This window comes from Myiozetetes cayanensis, unplaced genomic scaffold, assembly GCF_022539395.1.
Source record: "Myiozetetes cayanensis isolate MyiCay16 unplaced genomic scaffold, myiCay2020 scf1, whole genome shotgun sequence".
NCBI classification, from domain to species: Eukaryota; Metazoa; Chordata; class Aves; order Passeriformes; family Tyrannidae; genus Myiozetetes; species Myiozetetes cayanensis.
The window spans coordinates 141,150,170-141,174,326 of record NW_026086604.1 but is presented as its reverse complement, the minus strand read 5'-3'; the positions used below and the strand labels follow the sequence as shown (position 1 = coordinate 141,174,326).

Genomic DNA, 24,157 nt, shown 5'->3' with positions numbered 1-24,157 from the left:
TGTTCTCTGTTCCTTCCTCTGTACCTTCTGCCCTCAACAGTGTTTGTGCTCCAACCAAGGCAGTACAGCAGTGTGATAATACCCTGTTCATGTAACTTGTACTTCCCTCCCTACACAGGCAGCATTCCTGTTACAGCCAGGAAAGTGCCTTTATGTCCTCTGCAGCAATCTGGAGCATCTGTGGAGAGCAATTCTGAAAATTGCATTTTCTTGTCTGCACGCTGGAGTGGAGCCAAATGGCACAGCAGAAATACTTTAAAGACGAGACACAAAAGACACAGGAGAAAACAATACTTTGTGACAGGGAAAAGAATTAGTCTGGAACAAAAGCTGCGCACTTATAATGCATATAAATGAAATAGAGAAGAAAGGCATTTGTTAAATTTGAATAACCCTGGTCAGCACGAAAAGGAAATTGGAAATGACAATATGCCAGAGAGCTTGGCTTTTTTGAAGCATTTCAAATAGTGCCAACCCAAAATCATCAAACAGACACAGTGTTTTAAACTGAATGAGTGTTATGGTTCTTACATTTCCTAGGTATATATATAAGTGTGTATATATGAATACACACAAGTATACATTTAGAGAAACATATACAATTGTATCACAAAATTCACTACCACTGCAGACAACTCAGAAGTCTAAAAATAAATGTACAGGACAGACAGATTGCACTTAGAGATGGTCAGGTCAGGTCTGGGCTAAGAGAAAGGGACAGGGCTGTATGGGACAGGGCTGCATCTTGGATTGTGTTCTTGTTCTATGGAAAACGAGGATTTCAGTCTCCAGTACTGCAATGATACACCTGGCACCTATCACTATCACTGCAAGTATGGCATGTTACCAGGCATCACTTGGCATCTACAGACTTTATTGCAAGCTGTCAACAAAGAGGAAAACCCAACTAAAAATAAAACAAAGTCAGGACTTAGCATTCCCCTTCATCATCCTCAGCAACTACACTTACTGAATTGCAACTTCAGGCAACTTTAATCAGTCTTCTGATCAATGTGAAGATCATTTCACTAAGAAAGTTTCCTCCAAATATATATGCAACTATATGGATGAAAGACTAGAGATGGTTTCCATCTGTCCAGCCCTAACGATGCCAAATGACCTGAGGTCTGGGTGTCCTGCCATTGCAGACCTGTCAGGAGGAATGTGCTTAAACTCTCCATTCCTTCTTTCAAGAAATTGCCTGTTTGCTTAGCCATGAGAAGAAGGACCCTTTATATCCCCACACACGTCAGAAGCACAGGTCCGCTGACCCAAAAAGGGAATTGCTGCAAATCGTGTAAATTTGTACAAAACTTGTTTACATTTCAGACTTCTGGCACTTGCTGCCTGTGAACCAGTGGAAAGACAGTGTTTATATGAAGTGCAGGGAAGGAGAATCCTGTTATTGGACAAGAATCATTGGCAAGCATCAGCAACTTGGGTCAATTCCCTTTGGTCTTTTATATGCACTGTCCTGAAATGTAAAGGTGTTGCAATACTTCATGACACACACTAAAAACAATGTACTGAGCTAATTTTGAAATATTTCAAATTCTCAAAAAGCATGGGTTACAGGAAAACACTAATCTCAGTGGACTTCCATTAGTCATTCACTGCAGGATGCCTGAATGTTTTAGAACAAAGTGTACAGACAATGCCCAAGGAAGACAAAATAGGAAAAGTTACAAATCAGAACCAAAATTCAAGATGGGAAATAAAGCTTGACTAGGGTAAACCCCACCAGACCGGTCATTCCTTTCCATAAAATATTAGATCTCTCCAAAAGCCACTACAGCTGTCAAACAAATTTCATGTGATAAGATACTCCTCACTGAGAGTAGCAGAGAAACTGAATTTCAAAATTAAACTGTTTTTCACTTCTGTGGAATGAGAACTGATTTTGTGAATCCTTGTTTTGCACATTGTGTCCTTCTCTCCCACTGTTTGAACCCTTCTGCCAGCATGGGAAGTTTGGCTTTATTTAAAGCTCAAAAGCAACAGCATGTGTGGAGGAGACAGGACAGCACATATCACTATCTCTTTCTCACAGCATCTTTGCTCCTAACTTAAGGGACACAACAATGCAATTCTTTAATGGTGTAATATTGGATCTATAAACAGCACTGTCCCTCAAGATTTCTACTTTGCCATAGAAAACTACATTACTATTTCACTATTTATCTCTCAGGTTTACATGTTTACTGTAATATTAGCTATTAATCTCAATTTTTAAAAAGTTATCTAATGAGTTAATGGTAGCCTCAAACTGAACTTTGGTACCAGCACTTAAAATGGTCTGGAGAAGCATATTCTGTAAATACAGGAAGTGCTCATTTCACAGATATTCACAAATTACTGGAGGTTAAAGAAACCATTTAAGCTGCAAAAGACCACGTGGGCTGAGACAACACCAGCTATTACTCCAGGTAGTCCAGGGGAATAGCACTGTTCCAGACCTCTCCTCTCCTGGAGTCCCTCACATGCTACATATGTTTCCCAGATTTGACAGATATGTCTAGATGTACTGTGGCAGAATGGTCTGAAATCAGACTTTAATTCTCTCTGTGGTCTTGAGAATTATTGGTTTGCCCTCTGTAATCATCCAGGTAGTCTATAATCAACCACTCTTATAAAGCCAAGTTCTGTACCATGTCTCAAGCACTAATTAATTTTGGTAAGCAATTAAATGCTGTGCCAGCCTGGCATCTTATGTAGGCTATGCAGAGATTTATTAGTGATCCTCTGCAGACCTGATTGGATTCTGGATACACCTCTTCTTCTCTTCACCTCCTTTCCCCATTCTCATACCTCCCCCAGACCGTCCAGTCTCAGAAACAACAACCATTGCTTTATTTAGGGAAAATACTTTGAAAATACTGTGCTTTTCAAATTGGAAATAAGGATGGTGAGCACTATAAACACCACTGGTCAGTACAGGAGCAGATTTGAAACAGATTCAACAGTATTGAAATAGATTTGCAGTGTCAGCTCACACACAACATACATGTGGTGGAAAAAGAAACGAGAAATGTGTAAGGCACACTGTCTGATACAAAAGCAATCTATATTTTGACAACTGGCAATGATTATTCTCTTTTCTGCCTCAGTGAACATCAAATATAGCAGCTGAGGAGTAATGGGAAAAGAAACAGAAAGGTCGTGTCCAGCCACAGCACAAGCAGGTGCTGCTGAAATCCCAGTGTGCCATTTCCAGGTGCAGCCTGTCTGAGGAATGGCCTGAGCTCCTTACCCTGCAGTTGAGAAGAGTGTAGAGAACGTGGTCAGGGGTGGTCTGAGCTCTCCACTGCAACACTTCCGACAGGAAGAGGAACTACAATAAAGCAGAGTGACAGTCATAGCACTAAAGAACGTTGTGGCTTTAAAATCCAGGTCACAACTTCTGTGAGTTTAGCTGTCTGTCTTGTTTATATGCTGCATTTGACACCAATACCCAGAAGCACTAAACATGAATTAATTCTCTTGTCATCACACATTTATAGCAAGGTGCTTTTGCAGGGTAGTAGTGGCCTCTCTGGAAGTGAAGCCATTGCTAGGATTATGATATATTACTGCACATAATTCCAAAGCAATAAACCAGGTCTTACTGATCTCTCTGAATTTAAGCACTATTTTAATTCATTAGTTTCCTCTCTTTTTCTTACTATAAATACAGAATTATTTATACAGACTAGAACTTACTTATTTAATTCCTCACATAAGACCCCAAAAGTGCTGAATTTCAACTTAATTTTACAGGAATAAAATAACAACAAATAAGGTCAGGACCATACATGGAAACAAAACTCCCCAGGCTCTACCTGAACTGGTAAAAATTATATAACAAAGGGTGATTTCTGGTAGAAGCTCCATTAACGCTTTCCACCATGTTTGTTTTGTTGTCATATGTAACTCATTTAAAAAAATCCATACAAATGAAATGCAGTGACCTCCCCTAACATCTATTTTATATTTACCTGTAAAGGGGGTTCAGAAATATTTTAGTGTTAATTATAAAAAAACTATCAACAAATTCAATAACAACAACAACAATAATACTAATATACTGCTAGGTGTCCTGACACTAACCAGCTAAATATAAGCTGTATAAGAAAAGTTCAGCTTACCTTTCTGGCTTGGTCATTATCTTCTATTTGCCCCAAATCTCTACCACTGGCCTGTGCAATTCTTTTTCCAGAGACCAAGTTCCCCACCATCACAGAGGCAGGGCCAATTTCTAGAATAAAGCAGAAATGTGCTAAATGCAATAAAAATACTTTGCTTGTGGATGAAAATTCTTTTTATTTCTTTTGCATTACATGATGTTTTTCTCATTGCCATCCACAAAACCAAACCTTGAGCACATCTCTGTTGATACAAACTTTGGTTGTGGACCAGTAGTGTCTGGAAGACACGTAGGACTGAATTCATCCTCTCAAAACATATCTAACTGAGGAGCCCATTAGCCAGAGACACATCTTGTCTGTCTTGATATGATGAATCTTTGGAAAATTCAGCTCCTAATGTAGGCATGTCCGTTCAAGTGCCTCAAACTAGAGGGACAACATTCCTGTTTCTCTCTTCTGTTCCCTGGGCTAAGTTGCATCTGTATTAGCAATTCTGTAATGCTACAGCCATGAAGTGACAAGGATTAGGAAGGTAGATGGTGCATACGATAAAGCATATGCAAGCCCTCTGGAATAAGATAGAGAGTGAAGATAAATAACTTCAGAAGAAAAGAAGATGTCATGGCTGACACTTCTCCCTGAGATGGATTTCACTGATGTTTTGTTGTTGCCATTAGGGGAAAATACCTGTCCCACAGACACCATTTGAGTTCATGGTAGCATTTTTTTTCTGCTTCTCCAGTATGATACTGATCAACTGCAATTGATACCAAGCTTTACTTCTAGTCTGTGATGTCCAAGCTTTGTCTCAGTGATCATTTGTGGTGTGTCAAAATATAAGATGTGTAAATAGCCAAAAATTATATAATAAAAAGCAGCTACAGACTGCTTTAAAAATATGAAAGTAATACCCTCTGGGTATGTCACAACAACACAAAATGGGAGAATGTGATACTATCGGTTTGGTTTCTGCACTCCTGGCATTGCTTTCACCATAGTGATATATAATGTACCCATAACACATCTATAGGTATCTCAAATGCACTGATCCTAATTCAGTGGTTACTTTGGGATGCAGCAACAAGGAAATGCTGAAGTAAACTCTGCAGTAAAAGACCTCATTGCTTTTGTTAAGTCAGCGGAAGTCATTGTTAATCTCAGTTTGGGGACACTGGGAATGTCAGAGATTATGGTTTTGATTTCTGAAACATTTGTCCAAATGTTTTAAAAACAGAAATAAACTGATGGTTTAGGCAAACTTTCACTGAATTCATGATGGATAGTCTCCATATTCAAGATCCAGAGAATAAACCCACCTCCCAAGGTGTGGAAGTGGAAAATAAGCAACACCTAGTCTAATGTAGCTGAATTCTAGTCTTAAGCCTGAAGCTACAGATTCAGAATTCCTTGAAATTAATCTGAATACTAAAATCTGCAATTGGATTCAAAGTAAAAAAACTGATAAAATTTGGTTGTTCGTTGTGCATGAGTAACCAGTGATTGGACTACAGCAGGCTATAAGGGCTTTCTTAGTCTCTTGAGACAGTGCCTTGCTGTTCCATTTCATCCAATACTCTTCATAAAGTGGCACATTTTTAAAGAACCATCTTAAAACTGATTGGGGTTCTCCCTTTAATATACTTGCTGTAAGGATAATACAGATTCTCCCCACTCATGTAGGGAATTAAATCACTAACTCTTTGTTTTTCTTTATTCATGACCAGTTTTCAGGTATTTGCTCTTTGTCCAACACTGCTATTTAGTGTCAATGGTTTTCTTGCTCTCTATTTTTCCTTTAGAAACTCAGCCTTTAAATCAGTCAAGATTTTATCTTTTTCTGTTTTGGTCTCAATCCATGATCTTTAAACATAACTGACAAGGAATTTACAAAAAACTCCAGGTGTGGACTCAGCAGTGAGTTGTAGAGTGACAAAAATGTCATCTTTATTGAATTAGCATTTTTCCTTGCACTCTTTGCGAAGGTACTTCTAGCTTTTGGCAAAACCAGTGATGTCCTTAACACACATGGAATATTTAAGAGGAAAGCTGATCAAGCTGATTCTCACCTGCATTAAAAATCACCTGAGTTTGCTCCATACAGGACCACTAACACAGAGCACTAAGTCAGGGTTCCTCTGCCTTCACTCTTCTTACCTGGTTGTTTTTGCCTTGGTTTAGGTAGGTTTGTTACGCAGGTGTGAGGACACATCAGCACGTTACAAGGATGCAGAGATCCTTCCAAGAAGAGCTGTTTGGTTTCTGACAGGTGTATTCCTCCCAGCGGCGTCTTGGGAAGCGTGTTTGCTGGTACGAGCGCTAAGCAGTAGACTCCCACTTGATGAATACTGTCAATAGCCTAAAAAAAAGTATGCAGGAAGTGGATTTTAATGAAAGGCTAATTTTTCATCATTCTAATAAGCACATATTGTTCTGAATTACTGCGTAAAACAACACTAATAATTAACTGGTGACGGAAAGACACTTCAGCTATGTCAGTGATAGGGAGGTTCTTTTCAGTGGGAACAGGTGGATGGAAATGTTATTACACTCATTCCAGAAGATAAAAAAGCAAACAAAAAACATCGTGATAAATACACACAAATCTATTAGGAAATGCTACCCAGTCATCCCTCTTAAGCAAACATTAGTATCAGGTATCCTGGAGATTTAATATGGGTTGGCAACCCATGTGAAACTGCTTTTAACCTGTGCAGTTCTCAGAGCTCAAGTTCACAGGATTCCTATCAGCTTAATATCCAGTCCCTCTTTCTAAACAAGAAAAAATGTCAAATAACCCCTATACTTACTAATGTATGCAGCTTATGAATTTTTAATTTTTTTATAAGGTAATAACTGTTTCACTCCCTGATTACAGTGTAGAAAATTATCAGGGAGGAATGGGAAATGACAATAAGGGAAAACTATGAAACTATCCACTTGAAAAAAAAATCTGGTGAATGAAAACCTGAAAAATAAGCATTTTTGAATCTTACAGCAATGATGTTCATTGCCTGACAAATTGATTAAACTGCATCGCTTCCATGAAAACTGTAACATACAGTATCTATGCAATTTAATGAGTTAAACATGAATATCCATGCACTTAGATTTTAATACCATACACACTTAAACTGATTATTTTCATTATACAGGTAAGAACAATTGCAGCAAGTGTGTCAGAAAAACAACTTCAGACATCCACACAGACTGAGAAAAAAATTAGAAATAGCATCTCTAATGAGTAGTTAAATATTGAAAAAATATAATTTGCTTAACTTGCATTTTAATTTTTAATTGTGAGAAAAGTGAATTCATATATCTACTGCCTTGAAGATACAATCTATATTCTGAGAATCAAATAATCATTTACAGTTTGCATGTACTTTACTGTAGACCAATAAATTACTGATTACTTCTACAGACTAAGTAATGTTTTGCTTTTGGCTTCTGTTTACTTCATTTCTAATTGATTTGATTGTAAAATTTCATAAGAAAGTATAATAAAGCAGTGACTCATATCACAAACATTGGAGTTTTAGTAGGAGTAGCTCTCACAGCAGTATTGGAAGACCTTCGTGCTGATCTATAAACACTTCACCTGAAAGATCAGCAATAGTGAAATACGTGTGACAGCCAACACAAAACAGCTCATATTTCTGGAAGAAACCATCATAACCTACTAATCATAATGTTATTTGTAGGTTCTGAAAATCAGTGATAAATCATGGGGTCCTCATCTGACATCAGCTTGAAGGAAAAATGTTACCGGACAAGTAACCACTCCTACTCAAACACAAAACTGTGTGCCTCCTACAGCTGGTGAATGGAAAACAATACCCAGCTGGGGTGGGATGAGTGCTGCATGGAATGATTCCCTAGTGACTTTCAAACTGTCTCTGATAGCTGGATCCGTTGCACAATGCCTGATAAAACGTGATGGGTCATTCAAATTTTTCATCTTTCACACCTTTCAGTTTGGCACATTTCTGAAGCAGGGAAAGACTTTGTTTCACAAGGATGAGCACCGGTGAACTGAGCCTTAAAATTTTGAGAGGAAAAGAGCACCAGTCAATTTTAATACTGCTGGCATTTATGCCTCTTGATGAGATGGCTTGGTTTTTGGAATGATTCTTTTCAGGCAGAAATAAGCAGAGTATCAGAAATCCTCTGTTTCATTGTGAAAATGAATGAGATACATCAGAACTTGTGGAGAGTCCACACTGCTATGTTGTTTGAGCTGAGAAAACATCATTCTGACACAATTCTCTGGGTAGACACTCTCCAGTTCTGCAGTAGATCTCCTAGCTTTACCAAGTCCTGCCAAGTCCTGTCAGTATGCTGGCATGGGTAAAACCAACATCCAGTCTGCCAGTACAGGAACCACAGCCCTGCCTGAAGGGTCAGATCAGTCTGCAGAAGCCTGGGGATGAGTATCTAGGATCCATCTAACTGAACTGCTGGTTGATCTGGGATCTTCACCATCCTCCTCCACTACTCTCAAGAAACTCCAACCCCAGCCTGAGCACTCCCTCCCAACCATGGCTCTGCTAAAGCCCACAGATGCAGTCCAGCATAGTTACATATGTACAGCAGCTCTAACACCCTTCAGCCCTCTGCTGAGGAGCAGGATGGGTCAGGGAGAGTCAGAATATGTGCAATCCACTGGAAAAAAAGTTCTGCAAATCAAGGCAGCTCAACTGCAGGGAAGAGACAGCAAGGCACAGCAGAAGCAGGCAGTGCAGGGCAGGGCTGGCAAAGGGCAGCACACACAGGGTGTCAGAGGAGCCTCACAAATAGCATCAGAAACGAGTAGCAATTTGGTATAGTTTGTAATCAGAGGACTTGTGAGACTTGTGACACAAGTTGTGATATTAGGTTGCACCTCACTAGCAGTTAATTCACATACAACTGGTTACCACTTCCTGACATCTGTCATTAAAACTCTGATTGGGAAGAGACACAAAGCATCCCACATGTTCCTGGCTTCTGTCCTCCAGCTGTGTTGGAAATAGAGACTTCTTGTTCACATAGTGATGCATGCCAGAGTTGCAGGCTTCACATGGGTGATGAAAGCAGCCACACATGTGTGTACTTTGATACATGGCCTACTATTCTCAGACACTGTTGTGACTTGATCAGACTCAGAATAACAGGACTGACTCTCTTCGCAGGAGTAACGTGACACAGGACTCCCAGTGTTCAGTACTGAATTTTACTGGCTATGATTGTGTAAGACATTTTTTCCTGTAGAAGTCATAAAAATATTCAGTTGACAAAAAAAGGAGAGGTGTAGGTCCAGAGTTTCAATCTTTTTATGAGCTTGCTACTTGACAAAAATAAAAACATATCTGAATTATGTGGGATTTTTTTCTTTGGCTCTTGGGTAAAGCAAAAAAAGATGTTTGCAATATATGGTTTAACCACAGAGATGGAGAAGATAGAAGATGACCCTATCTAATTTTTTTGTATGTGGATATTAGAGTTGGAAAAACTTTGAGTGTGGTATTGGGATTGCTGTAACTTAGACTGCTATATGTAAGGAAAAGATCAGAATTCTTTAATAGTCAGTAGCTTTTGTCTTCCGGACAAACTGTCTGGGATCATCACAGCAATAGGTGCCTTGCAGAATTCACCAGACCACTGGAATGGGATTCTTTGCAACAGGTGCCCCTCTAAGAAGATAACCTCACTCTAGATACATTGATCTGAGCTAACCAAACACTTCCCTTTATTCCAGTAGAGGGAAATTGGCATTTTTATGGTGTTTCATTCAGTTTATTTTAACTATCAACATGGTGCACTAGAAACACATAATTCTCCCCCACTGATTAAAAAAAAAAATCTGGATGAGGTTAAAGCTGTAGCTGTGCTTATAAATCTGTTACTAAACTCTTAGTAAGAGACTCTTGACAGTAAGAATATATAATACATTCACTCATTACCTTTCTGAAGTAATGAATGACTGCATCCTTATAAACCATATGCTATTCCCTCCTTGCTATTATTTACTTCAATTCATTCCTGTTTTCTTATAGCATTTTCATTAGGAAAAGGATCACTCTCTGGATAAGTGCAGCCCAGATAGGAAATGTCACTCTGAAGAATCTGATTTTGTGCTTATTAAGAGCAAATGCAACTGAAGGTGGATTTACAATTACTCAAAGACAAATGTCAATTACCTTGGGGGCCTGAAAGATCAATAAAAAGCAAAAAAAAAAAAGCTTTTAAACATACATAAAGAGCATTACCTGGAGGACTCTACTCATCCACTGAAAACTGTCTTCCTCTGTGGAATCTGGTCTTTGCTCAGCAACAATAACTATCCTTTCATCATGCAGCACACTCACGGAAAACACTGCTATTCTATAGAAGGAGAGAAGAGTATTTAGTGCCAGGACAGATGGAAAAACCTGACTTATAAGTTAATCCTCTATATCTGTGATTTCATTATCTATTACTCAGACTACTGATGCAATTACTATTTTATTCATGGGGAAAAAGCAACAAGAACAGTTTTGGGTAATAGCTCTGGAGGAGAAATAGCAGGCTCTTGTTCTAGAGTCATGTAGTCAGGGCAGGATTGAGAAGTGAACCTTCCTGGGGCATTAAATTTGGGTCACACCAAGGTTGTTGCTAAGCTGCTATATAACAGCCAGCATAAGCACCTTCTTTGGTCCCATCTTAGAAGAAAGGAATTGCAACATCATTTCGTCTGCCACATGATCGAGTTGAGCGTGTAGTACCACATTAGGCTCTTCAGGTATTTTAGATGTCTCCTACTCGGTTTCAGCACATTAGGAAGGTCACACAAGGAACCACTGTCAGTTTCAAGAATTTAAGTGTTAGGCAGATTAGAAATGTTCGATTCAGACAGAAAGGATCCTGTTGAGTCAACACCTTCAGAGTTAACCAGTTGCTCAAATGGAAATTTTAGCAATCACAGTTTCAAGATCTTGGTATTTAAAGTCTCTCTCAACACTACCCTAGGCTTTCCTCAGCTGTCTCCTGGTTCTAGCAATGCGAACAGCACTGGAGGGAAACAACAGTGCAGATCAGGCACTGTTTTCTGAAAGTATTTTGGTTCACTTACACCTCGTCTAAGCAAAATAAATATTTCTACATAATGTAAGAAAAGAAAGGATCAAACCTTCCCCTGTAGACAAATTTCATTGGTTCCACGGCCAGTGCTGTTGCTACAATGTCATCAGCATTATGTCTTCTTCCACTGACAACCATCAAACCATCCATTTTGCCGATAACAAAGACAAGTCCACCTGGTCCTATAAAGCCTAGTAGTCCTGTCCTGATAAAAGGATATTCGGTGATAGGGCCACCAGAACTGGTCATAGGAAACACCTGTAAAACAGAAACACAGCTCTTCATTTCCATACACAGAGGTCATGCTGCAAAATATTTCAGGCATGCTCCCTCAGATGCCTCTGCTGGAACGAAGCAAATGGGTCGCTGGTGATGCTCTTTACCCTTCACTGACCATAAGGGAGAGTCAGGAAACTCCTGCAACACTCAGTTTACCACACACATTTTCTGTAACCATGACTCTAAATCATTTATGACCTTAAAATATATATATAAATCAATATCACCAGTACTGAATAAAACCACATGCTGTGCAGACTGCAGCTAACCTGAGGTGCTGTGTAGAGGTTACTGAGAGCTTAACTCATGAACAGTTCAGTAGAGCTTCTTTTCTGCACCACAATCCCATTTCCAGCACAGTGTAAGAAATAAGTAGGCTAGAAGTGAAGCTATTTTAAGGTACAGTAAATTAATGACTTGCAGCTGACCACATTTTTATTTAAGGTCAGTTAATTTCTCAGAATACCAGTGATAATGCCTTCTGTACCTCGGTTAAAAGTGAAAATACAGCCCTATACAGCACCTATCTAAATGTCTGAACACCAGATGCATTCGTGACATCCACAGGACAGATTTATACAGCTTTTTCTATCCTATCCAGCACAGTATTATCCTTCTGATATGTGAGCTACTCTGAACTGCATTCTTACACAACTACGCTTTTCTGCCATTGCTTCTTTAAACTTAAGTAGTTTAAAGACAAATTAAGACAATGGCAGGTGGAAGACCATGGCTACATAGTGCTCTTCAAGGCTCATCTAAAAATAAAGGTCAAGTTCTGCTGCCAGATGCCCATGGGTGACTCTTATTGAACAGATTTAATGCTTAAACATCCTCAGCCATAACTCATTTCAGGAACACAAAATCCTTTGACTCTCTAATACCTGCAACAAGAATTACACAGTGAAACAGAATAGAGATCCACTTGGAGAGGACTCTTAAGATCATACTTAACTTTAAAAATGAGTGGTCCTGATCACTCAATGGCAATTTATTTGTTTAGTATTAGAAATAAGTCAGAATCAGTCTAAACATGCTGTTAAACTGCAGAGAGTTATGAATTATGAATGGGTATTACAATTACAGCAAGTGCTACAACATGAACGTAAGTACCTTTCAACCCTGAAATACATAAAACTCAGGATGATCATGAGTCACACTGGGTACTGCCAATTGCACTTACAACAGAAAAATCAACTATCAACAAATTTCAGATCACCATAACATGGTAGAACTCCCAGCTTCAATAGTAGGATGTAGAATCATATGCACTTTTCTCCAATAATTATACAATGTACAGTGTTTACAACATTCAGTTTTTCATTTCACATATGAAAATCACATTTGGACATATATTTAGTCTATTGAAAATGATAATAACAGAGAATTTGTTAAGGGAAATCAAAACATACTTGTGATAATTTTTGTCTTAAATATTAAAAGAGAATAGGATTGAAACTTAAAAATCTCAGCTCAATTATTTCAGTATTTCTCTAATTTGTTCAGCCTTTCCTAATGTCTTCAGCAGAAGTTAATGATAACAAGTGAGCAGGTACTACAGAGCTATCAATAGTACTATCTGCAGTGGACCTGGAATACAGATTCTACAAAGCCAAAAGGCTTTCACCTAAGGCAATTCAAACAAAAGCAGGTAGGGACTAATTAGGAAAAGGTTTCTTTGCTCTTCAGGTAATTCTTGAAGATTACATCTGTCAGGATTCTGTATAAATGCAAGCCTGTAATGCTAGGAATTGCTGTGGATATGTTGGAAACTGCTTTTTAAAGATATCCAGCAGCCTCCTTACTGTTTGCAATAATAAAATTCTGCACATATCTAGCTTACAGACTTATAAAATATTACCTTTTGAATTTTGTCTTTCTTCCTCTTTCCTTCTGATTTTTTCAACCCCTGGTATCTTATTTGAAAATTAAAGTAAAAGCTCTTCAGAGCCAAAATTAAACTCACATAAAGACCTACTATTGTACTTAATGAAATGGGCTTCAGTGTAGATTATCTGGCTAGAGTACAGGTCCCAAGCCACAAGCATTGATTATTACTTCTATTCTACTTACAGAATTTTTCATAATTCTATTGTTACTATAAATATTTTATGTCAAATACTACCTTGACACAGAAAAAGTTAAAAAGGAAAGATTTTTATATCACACTTTTTGGTCAACTTACCTCAAAAGTATTTTTGGTCATGCCCGAGAGTCCATAATATGATGTACCTGTTGCAATAGCACATACACAAAGTTCTCCTATTTCATCTGTTTTACAGAGCTGAGGAATTCCATCTGGCTTCACTGAACACATTATAGCTAGAAGGAGAACAAAGCACTTTAAAAAATGTTATAAAATGAACCACAGAATAACAAGTGCTGTGTGAAAGACATCATGGTGTAGCTGACACAAACAAATGAATTATACATAGACATGTCTAAAAATCAGTTTCTTGAACATTATGGTGTTCAACTTTATTAAATAATATTTATACAAAGAATGTAAAGATCTTTACGTAAACTCGATCTTTACACTGATGACAAAATCTATTTGCCTTGCTCTCTAAAACTGCAGTTGATCTGTAATATTGCTATGAAATGTGACTGTGTTCCCAGCTTTGCATACTGAAGACCAGATTTGCCTTAGTATAAAATGAAATACCCTAATGGAGTCCCTGATAATTATTATACAGCCAGGAGGCAGGCAACCAGGAAATTCACCTCTCAGAAAGTAGCAAATAACACCATATGAAAGATCAAGATATTCCAGCAGACTAGTATGGTTGTTTTACTGAGAATTTATCAGAGCTCAGACTCCCTCTCACTGGTCTTACAGCCCTGCAGAGACAGCAGGAGCTAAATGGGAGGGATTAGAAAGCACTGGTCTGAGAAAGAAGCACTATTTTATGTCAGCCATGTGAACAAGAATCGGGAATACTGCTTTAGCTATAATCCCTGGAGTTGGAGTACAGCATTTGTAGATTTTGTGGTTGGAAAGAGAATATGATGACCAAGGGAGAGTAAAAATTAATCAGCATGTCTTTTAAGTACAAGTGTTCAGAATCTTGAATGACCTTTCTCTCACTCAGAGGGTAAACAGGAGTCTGTACTTTCATTAGAACAATCAGAACATAGCAACACAGCACACCTATTATAATATCTTGCATGATAACTATTAAACAACAACCAATCATATCTTCCCACATTTTAAGTTGTTCAACTGAAATTTTGTAAGATGCATCATTATATTTAATTGCTTTGGTGCATAACAAGCATTCTCTTATGAAAAACTACAGTATTATCCTTTTCTAATACCTGTAACATCTCATTTAAAATCGAGCTTTCTTATGAAAAATGTTATCTTCCTCCTTAGAAGCACTGGTTTCAATTTGAATTTATCAACATGAACTGTTCAGTCATACCTCCTCTATCTAATTGGGTGATAGCACAAGATCTTTGGAAAAACATTCTGCAAGCTTTCAGATAGCAATTTTGTTGATCCCTAGCAAAGGTTATAAAAACGTTCCCTACTGAGTCTCATCTGGGTCAGAGTTATGGATATTTATAGCCTTCTTTTATCTACCAGCATCTTACAGTTAAGGAACAAATGTGGTTCTGATGTGGCGGCAGGTTGTTTAAAACATGTGTAACCTGAGCACAGGCAGCCACTGAAGTAAATGCAGAGAAGAAATCTTGGGATTTCCAAACCATAAAGTTTTACAAGGTAATGCTTTTGCACTAAAATGCTTTCAAGGACAGATGTTATAATCCCAAAGCTTGTAGTCCAGCAACAAAGTACGCCCACCTGTGACTTTCTACTGCTAGTTACGTAAACTGATGAATCATGGTAAGTTTCAAAGGTAGGTCCTTACCTCCTGGCATCACTAAACCAACATCCTGGACAGTGAGAACGGAAAGCTTTTCTTCAGAGTCCACTCGAATCACTCCATAAGTGAGACCATGCATGGACAGAACTCCTCTTCCTGGTGGCTGGTTGCTGTCATCTGTTGGCCTACAAGCGTGTGTTAGAACATCAGTGCACCATCAGGCAAACACAAGCATTTACTTATGCTTAGTGGACTCCTATTGCAAATATTTCTGTGTTTCAGAGTTTAAAATTTCACCTTCTTTTTCCCCCAGCAGACCCAACAGAATCCTGTTTTCCAGTTATTTCTAACTAATTACATCTGTTAACTCTCATTCAGTACCCACCCACATATATGGGGCTGCTGAGATGAAAGTAGCACCTAACAACAGCTTGTATTTAATTTTCAGATAGACTTATAAAGATTGCTTCATTATCCAAGTAAAGGCCTTTTGCCTTATTTTAAAAATACTGAGAGGTGGTGCAGAGAATGTGGAGGGAAACTGCACTCTGAAGTTTTGGAACTTCAATAGCTTGAAAAAAATAGCTTGATAAACTCTCCCTATATTACCTATTTTGAGGCAACCTGGAACTAGGACTAGGAAATCAAACTTACCTGCCAGACTAAAAGCCTGACTCTTGCATACTGGTGTCAAAGTCAAAATTAAAATAAAAGTATGCTGTCTTTAAATCACAGGTATGACTTTCTACTCCCAATACTCAGGCATCTAAAACTACTAAACAGAAGAAATTAGATTGTAGTAGATTTACCACCAAAAAGCGAGGGCTTCACCATCTTCATTTTAGTGCATATAATTGAATTCTTCCTATTCTAATTTACCACATGGAAATTAAAACAAATTACTCCTTCATCAGTCATGGTCGAAATGTTGTGGATGCAGCCTTTTTGGAATGCCTCAGTTTGCTCAGATTCACTGCCAACATGCTGCAGAATTCCACAGCATCAGCACAAGATGCCTGTCAACTTGTTTCAGTGTAAACCCACCTGCTGCATCTGTGGACACAATTATACACCGAGAGCGTGGCTTGAGCAAACGAGTGTTGACGTATGCAAGTTACTAAGTCAGGGGAATATGTCAGGGCTTCTCATGTCTGGAAAGACTCTTACGCTGTCCTACATTTTAAAATGCAAAACTGGAGGCTGTCGTGATGCTGATCTGAGTGTGGATAATGCATCCATGCAGAGCAGACTCCAGCTATTTTCAAGACGGATAAAACAGCCAACATTTAGCTCAGGAGTCTGCATTTTTCCTAAACACTCCGTCATAACACAACTATTTTTTAACAGATAATGTCCTTTTATATGACATTTCCCCTCTACTGTGCTTGAAATACTAGATGGGCCTTAACCAGTCCTGCTCACGTAAGCCTTGCTCTGATCGGCCCTATAAATTTCAATTAATAGGTTTTATGAGGCATATTTCTCAAGTGACAACGTCAACAAAGAAAGATGTGAGCACGCTTGAAAATGCATTAGAGCATAACAAATGGTGCTAGTAAACAAGCAGCTGTGATAAATAACGTTCCCATCATGTAAAAGGAACTTTCAGTGACATTACTGATCAACTTTCTCTCCTCCTTGCTCCCCAAAACACACAGGTTGCTGCTCATGAGAAGAAAGGTCTCCTGCAGGCACACACAGCTGCTCACAACCTTGCAGGAGTAGAGGCCATCTGGACTTTCATCACATTCATTCTCTTGCATTACTTATCACACACAAAGACACTTTGAAAAGCATTTTGAGAGCAGCTCCTACTACCATTTACAAATACAATCTATTTTACCACTGTTTTTGCCAGGCATTTAAATGGGAAGAAACCTGTTCTTAAACTTTTACATTCCCTTAAGCAAGTAGGTTCAGACTAATCTGCAATAAACCAAAGTGGAAAAACATAAAGAATTATTTGCATGACACATCCCTTTGAATATTAGGCTTCATGACTCAGCTCTAAGGCTAAAGTACCTCTAGTCTATTGCTGACTGTCTTTTTCTAAATTATAAGGGTACTGCAACTGAGAACTGGTTTTGTTACCTTCCTTGTAGGAAGTTCAGTAAAAATACACCATGGATTTTGAAAGATTCAGAATATTAACAGGGAGCTCTCTGCATCTCTGCTCTGCAGGGAGTCATTTTAATGCATACTTCAGCTGTAACTCTTTGGAACTTGTATGATAATGACTTTACTGTCAGTGGAGATGGCTTGAACAAAATGAAAAATACTATGTCTCCCAAGTTCAGCTAGCATTATCCTACCATTAAACAGACTTCAAAAAAGGAGATATGTGTTCAGTAACATTCACTGTAGTAAGAACTGCTCTGTAATTACACAGTGAGGCACTGAAGATAAAAATGAATCCTTTTTTTCTTTGCAGTATCCACGATTTTATGTGCTAATAATTTTCTTGGGTAAGTTCTCGGTGCTAGTTAATTTGGAAATTAATTTCTAGTTCTTCAGAGGGCTACAGGCACAGAGTTTAAGACTAGAAAGGCTGGCATGCCAGCCATTGCACTATGAAGTTCTCCGACTTCCTAACCGGTGATTTGGGGCGAATTTTCCAGGGCTAGCACAGGAAATTAAAACCTGCCCAGTGCTCAGCACAAGGACGTCTACTGCCCATCCACCTCCTCTCTGCTCTTACAAACAAGAGCTCATTCCAAGGGAACAAAGGCCTGCACAGCCTATGGCAGGGAAACTCATCACAAGGGAAAACCACTTGGTACCCCTTGGTATAAAGTTGAGAACAGGCTGGTGGAGCTGAATAAAGGGCTCTCTGAGATCCTGTAGTTCCCAGAAAGACAACTAACCTGGACAGGGTAAATCCCTGATGGATTGCTTTCAGATGTTTTAAACTAATAATGAGGTGGCTGGAAGTCAACCACACTCTTGGCCTCATGTCTTTCTTCCTGCAATGTTCCGTTGGAAAGCTAATTGAAAATCTAGTTAAATTTCACTTGAACAGTGTGTTTTAAACTTTGTGGCAGGAAGTATTTTACTTAATGCTATTATAGTGCTTTACACTTTAATACTGCATGTTCTAACGTGAAACAATTATAAACGGCTGCAGAAATATGAACTTAAAAACAAAGCGCCTACTGTTCAAGGTACGACTTTCAGAAAACTCTGCCAAAACAGACAATAGTTATGCCATTTACTGTGTGCTGCAGCACTCATGACAGGAGTACTTCTAAAGTACAAGTCTTATGAGGAGTGATTAAGGGAACTGGGATTGTTCAGCCTGCAGAAAAGGAGGCTCAGCAGGGACCGTGTCGAGGTGGGGCTTGGTCTTTTCTCCCAAATAACAAGTAACAGAATAAGAGGAAATGGCCTCAAGTTGTGCCAAGGGAGGTTTAGATTGGAAATTAGGAAAAATTTCTTCACCAAAAAGGTCGTCAAGCATAGGAACAGGCTGCCCAGGGAAGAGGTTGAGTCACTGTCCCTGGAGGTATTTAAAAGATGTGTGGATGTGGCACTCAGGGACATGGTTTAGTGGTGGATTTCACAGTGCTGGATTAACAGTTGGACTCAGTGATCTTACAGGTTCTTTCCAACCTAAACAATCCTGTGATTCTATATACATAAGGCTTAACAGTTTTAGTAGAATGTAGCAGTTTTAATAGAATTTATCAATTTTATTTCTAGGCACAAACCCATCAGATTCAAAGAGTATTTCCAGATGGTTACTAGAGTCTATGAATGGTTAAAAGGTGCCAGTCAGCCAAAACCAACCTGCAGAATGTCATAATTTTCTTAAAACGGACTACTTTAGAGTATGATTTTCCTCGATGGCAATTCCACTTAATTCTCACATTTTAATTATTTTACGCTTAGCGTGGCATTTTTACACTTCTATTTACAGAACTTGCTCTGGCATTTCAATGTATTTAATTTAAAATTAGATAAAATTACACACATGGGGACTATAAAGCACTCTGAAGTTAAATTATTGCTCTAGAAATTCTTCTTGTCTGTCTTTTTTGGACATGAACAAATTTTAAACTAAAAATGTCCTACAGAAGTTAAATATGCAGATTCATACTTGAATAATTTTATCATTTCTTTTCAAGTTACCACATCATACACAAATACAGTGGGTCTATTTCCACTGGTGTAACACAGTACCTTCGAATTGCCACAGTGAGAGCTTCTGGTGAACTAGCACAGGGACAAATGACTTCCTGTCTTAGACCTTTACTTTGGAAGACATTGAGAAATGCATCACAGGAAGAAATAGACCCTAGGGTAAAGAAAAAAAAACTATCAGAGGAGAAAAATAATTTAATTTCTGAAGTGACACCATTCAAACTGCAAATCTACTATTTAATATATATAGGCTTTTCAGGAGAAATTATTTAAAAAGTATCCATGTCCACTGGGAAATAAGTCATAGCTGCTACAACTATATATATGTATATGCAGTTATGTATGCACACAGAGAATAAAGACTCATTTTGAGCATAAAGTCTTTTCACTATGCTTGTGTATAAAAGCCATTACTGCTAACTTCCAATATGAATTTCATTACAGTTTTCTTTTTTAGGATAAGAGAAATTAAAAATTACATTCAGAAAGTCAAAGTAAACTTCTAGAAACAAACAGAACACCTATAAGCCAATATCTTAAATTATATAGAGAAACAGTTCATGCTATTAATGGTCATTAATAGCATCCAGATGTGTTTCTCTAGAGTAGCATAAGTATTCCTCTAAAATTCGCAGTTACTTCTGCATCTGAGCACTATCATCCAGAGGAAATGCTCTGATCTTTTCTCTAGCTTAAGGTCTTTATTGCTTCAGGTCTTTATAGCTTCAGTCTTTATGTGACTGTCGTGTTGAACAAAATTGGATTTACTGCAACTTACGTTATGTGGAAAATCAAGTTTGCCTCAGGATTCGCTACAGAAAAATATATTTTGAGAAAATCCAAAATTAATTACTGTTGTCATAAGTGTCATACAGCTTGCAGTAGACAAACCCTATTTTTTGTATATATTTTAGCTAAGATGGCTGAAGATTGAAATTTTAAATGCAAGACAGAAACCCCTTCCTGTTCTCTACTGCACTGCAGCAGCACAGCTTACATGGGTTTGCACCATCAGCCACTATCAGCATACGCAGCGAGGAAAGGTTGATGTCTCTCTGATCTCGATGTGCCACCAATGCCCAGTGCATGTCCCTGGATTTTACACAGGCTACTTTTGCTGCAATAAGAATGAGAAAATTACTAATACACCATATAAAAGCTATACAGCCATATTACCAATTTGCACTTTCGATTTTGACTATCAAGGAAACTTTTGCATAACCTTGTTTCTTACCTTTGTATTGACAGACTTTTTGTATCCATGACAGTGGATTCACTTTCATTAAGGAGTATGGAATACTTATAACATGCATCATGTTCATGACACTCTGAAATCAAAAAAGATAGATGGGTTTTATACAACAATCATGGTAACTATTTATATTGTGTTATGGGCAGGGGTATCTGTGCAAATCACCCTATGCTTATTTTATTAACAATGCTGGCATTCATCTTTTCCTATCTATCTACCTACATCGAGATGAAACAGACACCAATTTTCCAATGCTTTAATTAAGGATTAAGGATTTAGGATTTAAACTAATCAGATCATAACTTTGAAGAAGTACTGAAAAAAATGAAACATTTTCCTTCTATTTATACTCAAAGATATCTACATATTTGCTATGTAGGTCAATATTATCCCTAAGCCCACTAAACTTCCATATATGTGAACAGTGTACTCAAAAGGACAAGTAGCAGCAACATATCTGTCTAAAGAAATCCATTTCTGGGAATACTGAAAAGCTATCAGCAGTAGTGGGGCACAAATTATTTAAAAGACAAAGAAATTGGAGTCACAGGCTAAGCAGAGATCAATTTATTTTAACAGAAAATAAATGAAGGAGATTTTAGTCCTTCTGCAGGTGAGCTAATTCCAGTATTTTCAATAAGGTCATGAAAAGTTCCAGGAAGTTTAGAAAAAGCAGCTGAGTGAAACCAATGACAGATTCAAAACTGTTCTCTCAGTCTAAGCCTATCAATTGCATCAGTGATTTCTCAGTGCTAAAAAACCATCCTGTAAATGAGCTGCTGCTTTATTTCTGTTACCATTTAGAAATATCTTCTGAGGCAACACACCTCCCCTCATAGCAGCTCAGGTTAAATACAGTATTTGTTTTGGCAAACCTAGGCTTAAGAAAGGTTAAGTGTCTCAGTGGATTAGTCATCCAAACACTTGTTCTCTTTTCAGTCTGGCAGAAGCATAGGTACAGGAAAAGCACTTACAGGCAAGTAATGGAAAAAACGAAGTTCAGACCAAGATTAATAGCAAAGGAAGGCACAGAAAAGCTCTATTAGACACTTGCTTTCAACTTCAGTGATAAAGATGGCTTTTTAACATGAGATACTTATGGGCATTAAGCCTAATAGTTCATTTCTGCTTCAGAAACGTTACTACTGCCCTTTGATATTAAGAACAGTATAGCACTGCATGGGAAAAATATATCAGATCACTGGGAATCAGAGGGACCTCCAAATCGCTGGGAATCATAGGGACCTCCAAAACCATGGGGCCCCCAAACAATGACCCTTCAAAACTTGATATCTGTTCTTAAAATGATCAGTGAAAAATAAGCATTTTGTCAGTCACTGATTGCAATAGCCTTGGTAGAATTAAACCTTAAAAATGTGTCAGTTGTCTCCCATGTCAATGGAGGAGGACATTCAAACTGCAAGTGGACCATTAATGTAATATAGGTATCAGAAATGTTTTAATATAACCAAACCATTTATTGGTGGGAGTTTTGACAGCAAAGCTAATCAGTGGCAATAGAGCTATGCCACTGGATCATATCCTTACAGAGGAAAGCACTAATTTAATTTGTTTATGCTATAAAGTTTGATCACAAAATGATACATTGATAAGAGTAACATGGTAAGAACAGGGCCAGAGTACTTGACATAAAAATGCATAAAATACATTGAGATCTTTACCATGATCGTTATGGTTATGTGCTCCAGAAGAAGTTTAACTCACATTTATTTTGCTTTCAAAGCAGAAAAAACTGTATTAGAAGAAGCTGTAGGACACCCCAGTTTGAGATAGCAATAAGCATATTAGGTTAGTTTATTTTCCAATACTCACAGAGAATAAAAACACATACTTACTGTAAGAATTCCATGCCATAAACCAACATCCTTCTTGAAATCTAATACATTCACAATTGTTTCAGCTGTCCAACAAAAACAAAGCAGAGTTTATTTTTTAGAACATGGCACTAACCCAAGGCAAACCCACTCAAAGGAAGGAAGCTTCAGTATAACATGACTGGTGACCTCAAAGGTTAACTTTCACAGTAAATTTCCACTGCAGGATTTATATTGGCTAGGACATTATTTTGTGCCTCTCCTATAGATATTTTAAACGTGGGCATATTTCCTAAAACAAATGGAAAAAAAAAGCAGGTTTTTAAATCTAGAAGCTTTTGGAGCAAATCTATGTAAAACTTAAGATAGGAGCCTAATGAGAAATAAACTACAATTCACACTAGATTTTAAGGATAATGCAAGGGAAGTGTACTCCATACCTTCTGTGTATCCACATGCCTGGGTCAGAGCTTGGCAGTGTGTCAGCAGCGCAATCCTCGTCACAGTCACCCCAAGAACACTTCCATCTTTACATGTTTTGTACTAAAAAGAAATAACCAGGGAAAGTCAATGTGCAATAATTGCCCTATTTCCATTATTTAATAGCTATGTTTAAAGTGTTTCCTCTGCAGGTGAATGATGGGCACATCTAATGACTCTATTTTAAGAAGGCAGCAGTATTGAGGAGTTTTGCAGGTATTTCTTTTTTAAAAGACGCTTTTTTTCAGGTAGGCTTTTTCTTTTTGACTGACTGAAGCTTCCCAGGCTTGATATCTGAAATCCATCTGTTGTTTGAAAACAGGCATTACAGAAAAATAATTCTAAAAACCCTGACCACGTTAATGACTAAATGACTGGCTAGGTTTAGCAGAGAATAACCTAGTTCAGTCTGTTCAGTGTTTACGTTACATTTTATAGGCCAACCAATAAACCTGAGCTCCCTTGAGCATCTTATAAGGCATGGGATAAGAGCTGACCTCAGAATCCTTGCTGGGTGGTGTAATAATAATCTGTATGTATACAGTCTGAAAGACACATGCTCTTTGATGAGAAGAATATGAGACTCATGAGACAAAAGGAGACAAAAGAGGTAGGAAACCATTTGAGATGATTGCAATAATTTTTGACTTTATGCAAGAGTCTGAAAACTTTCAGTGGTAATTAGTAAATTAAACATTTATCTTTCTCCACGATGAAGATAATCACAAGATTGAGAATTGAGACATCTCTGCTTCTCTAGCCCAGTGTTCTGACTGCACAAAGACAGGAAATACCTTCGCTCCCTTCACTTGAACTTAGGCCCCGTGAAGAATCATTTAAATTCAATACTAACACCACTGAATTCAAGGCATTTGAGTTTATGCAGAAGTAGAAGAAAATGATGGGGATAAAAAGGGAGGAAAATTAAACTTAACAGCATTGCTAACTTTCCCTTCCTGCTACTGGTCTTTTGGGACGGAGTATGACTCACAAAGCAGTAAGGAACAAGAAGTTCTTTCTCTTTCAAAGGGTCTGAAGGTTGTGATATGAGAACTGAAGCTTCACTGTGAAACTTGTCATCTATCAATCCTAAGCAAGCCCACATTGTGTGGGTCTGAG

General features: G+C 38.0%; 1 protein-coding gene across 5 annotated transcripts in view; it reads right to left on the bottom strand.

Annotated features, from left to right (window-relative positions):
* DIP2C (disco interacting protein 2 homolog C) overlaps positions 1-24,157 on the bottom strand; it is a 314,466-nt gene that overhangs the window by 54,390 nt on the left and 235,919 nt on the right. For all 5 annotated transcript variants that reach the window (XM_050319574.1, XM_050317041.1, XM_050316246.1 and 2 more), the window contains 12 exons: positions 22,999-23,101; positions 22,580-22,644; positions 20,706-20,799; positions 20,469-20,588; positions 19,511-19,625; positions 15,377-15,516; positions 13,687-13,823; positions 11,272-11,480; positions 10,373-10,487; positions 6,279-6,480; positions 4,125-4,234; positions 3,251-3,331 (listed from right to left, as the gene is read on the bottom strand). In XM_050319574.1, coding sequence (XP_050175531.1) covers positions 3,251-3,331; positions 4,125-4,234; positions 6,279-6,480; positions 10,373-10,487; positions 11,272-11,480; positions 13,687-13,823; positions 15,377-15,516; positions 19,511-19,625; positions 20,469-20,588; positions 20,706-20,799; positions 22,580-22,644; positions 22,999-23,101 — 1,491 coding nt within the window. The remainder of the gene's footprint in view (positions 1-3,250; positions 3,332-4,124; positions 4,235-6,278; positions 6,481-10,372; positions 10,488-11,271; positions 11,481-13,686; positions 13,824-15,376; positions 15,517-19,510; positions 19,626-20,468; positions 20,589-20,705; positions 20,800-22,579; positions 22,645-22,998; positions 23,102-24,157) is intronic.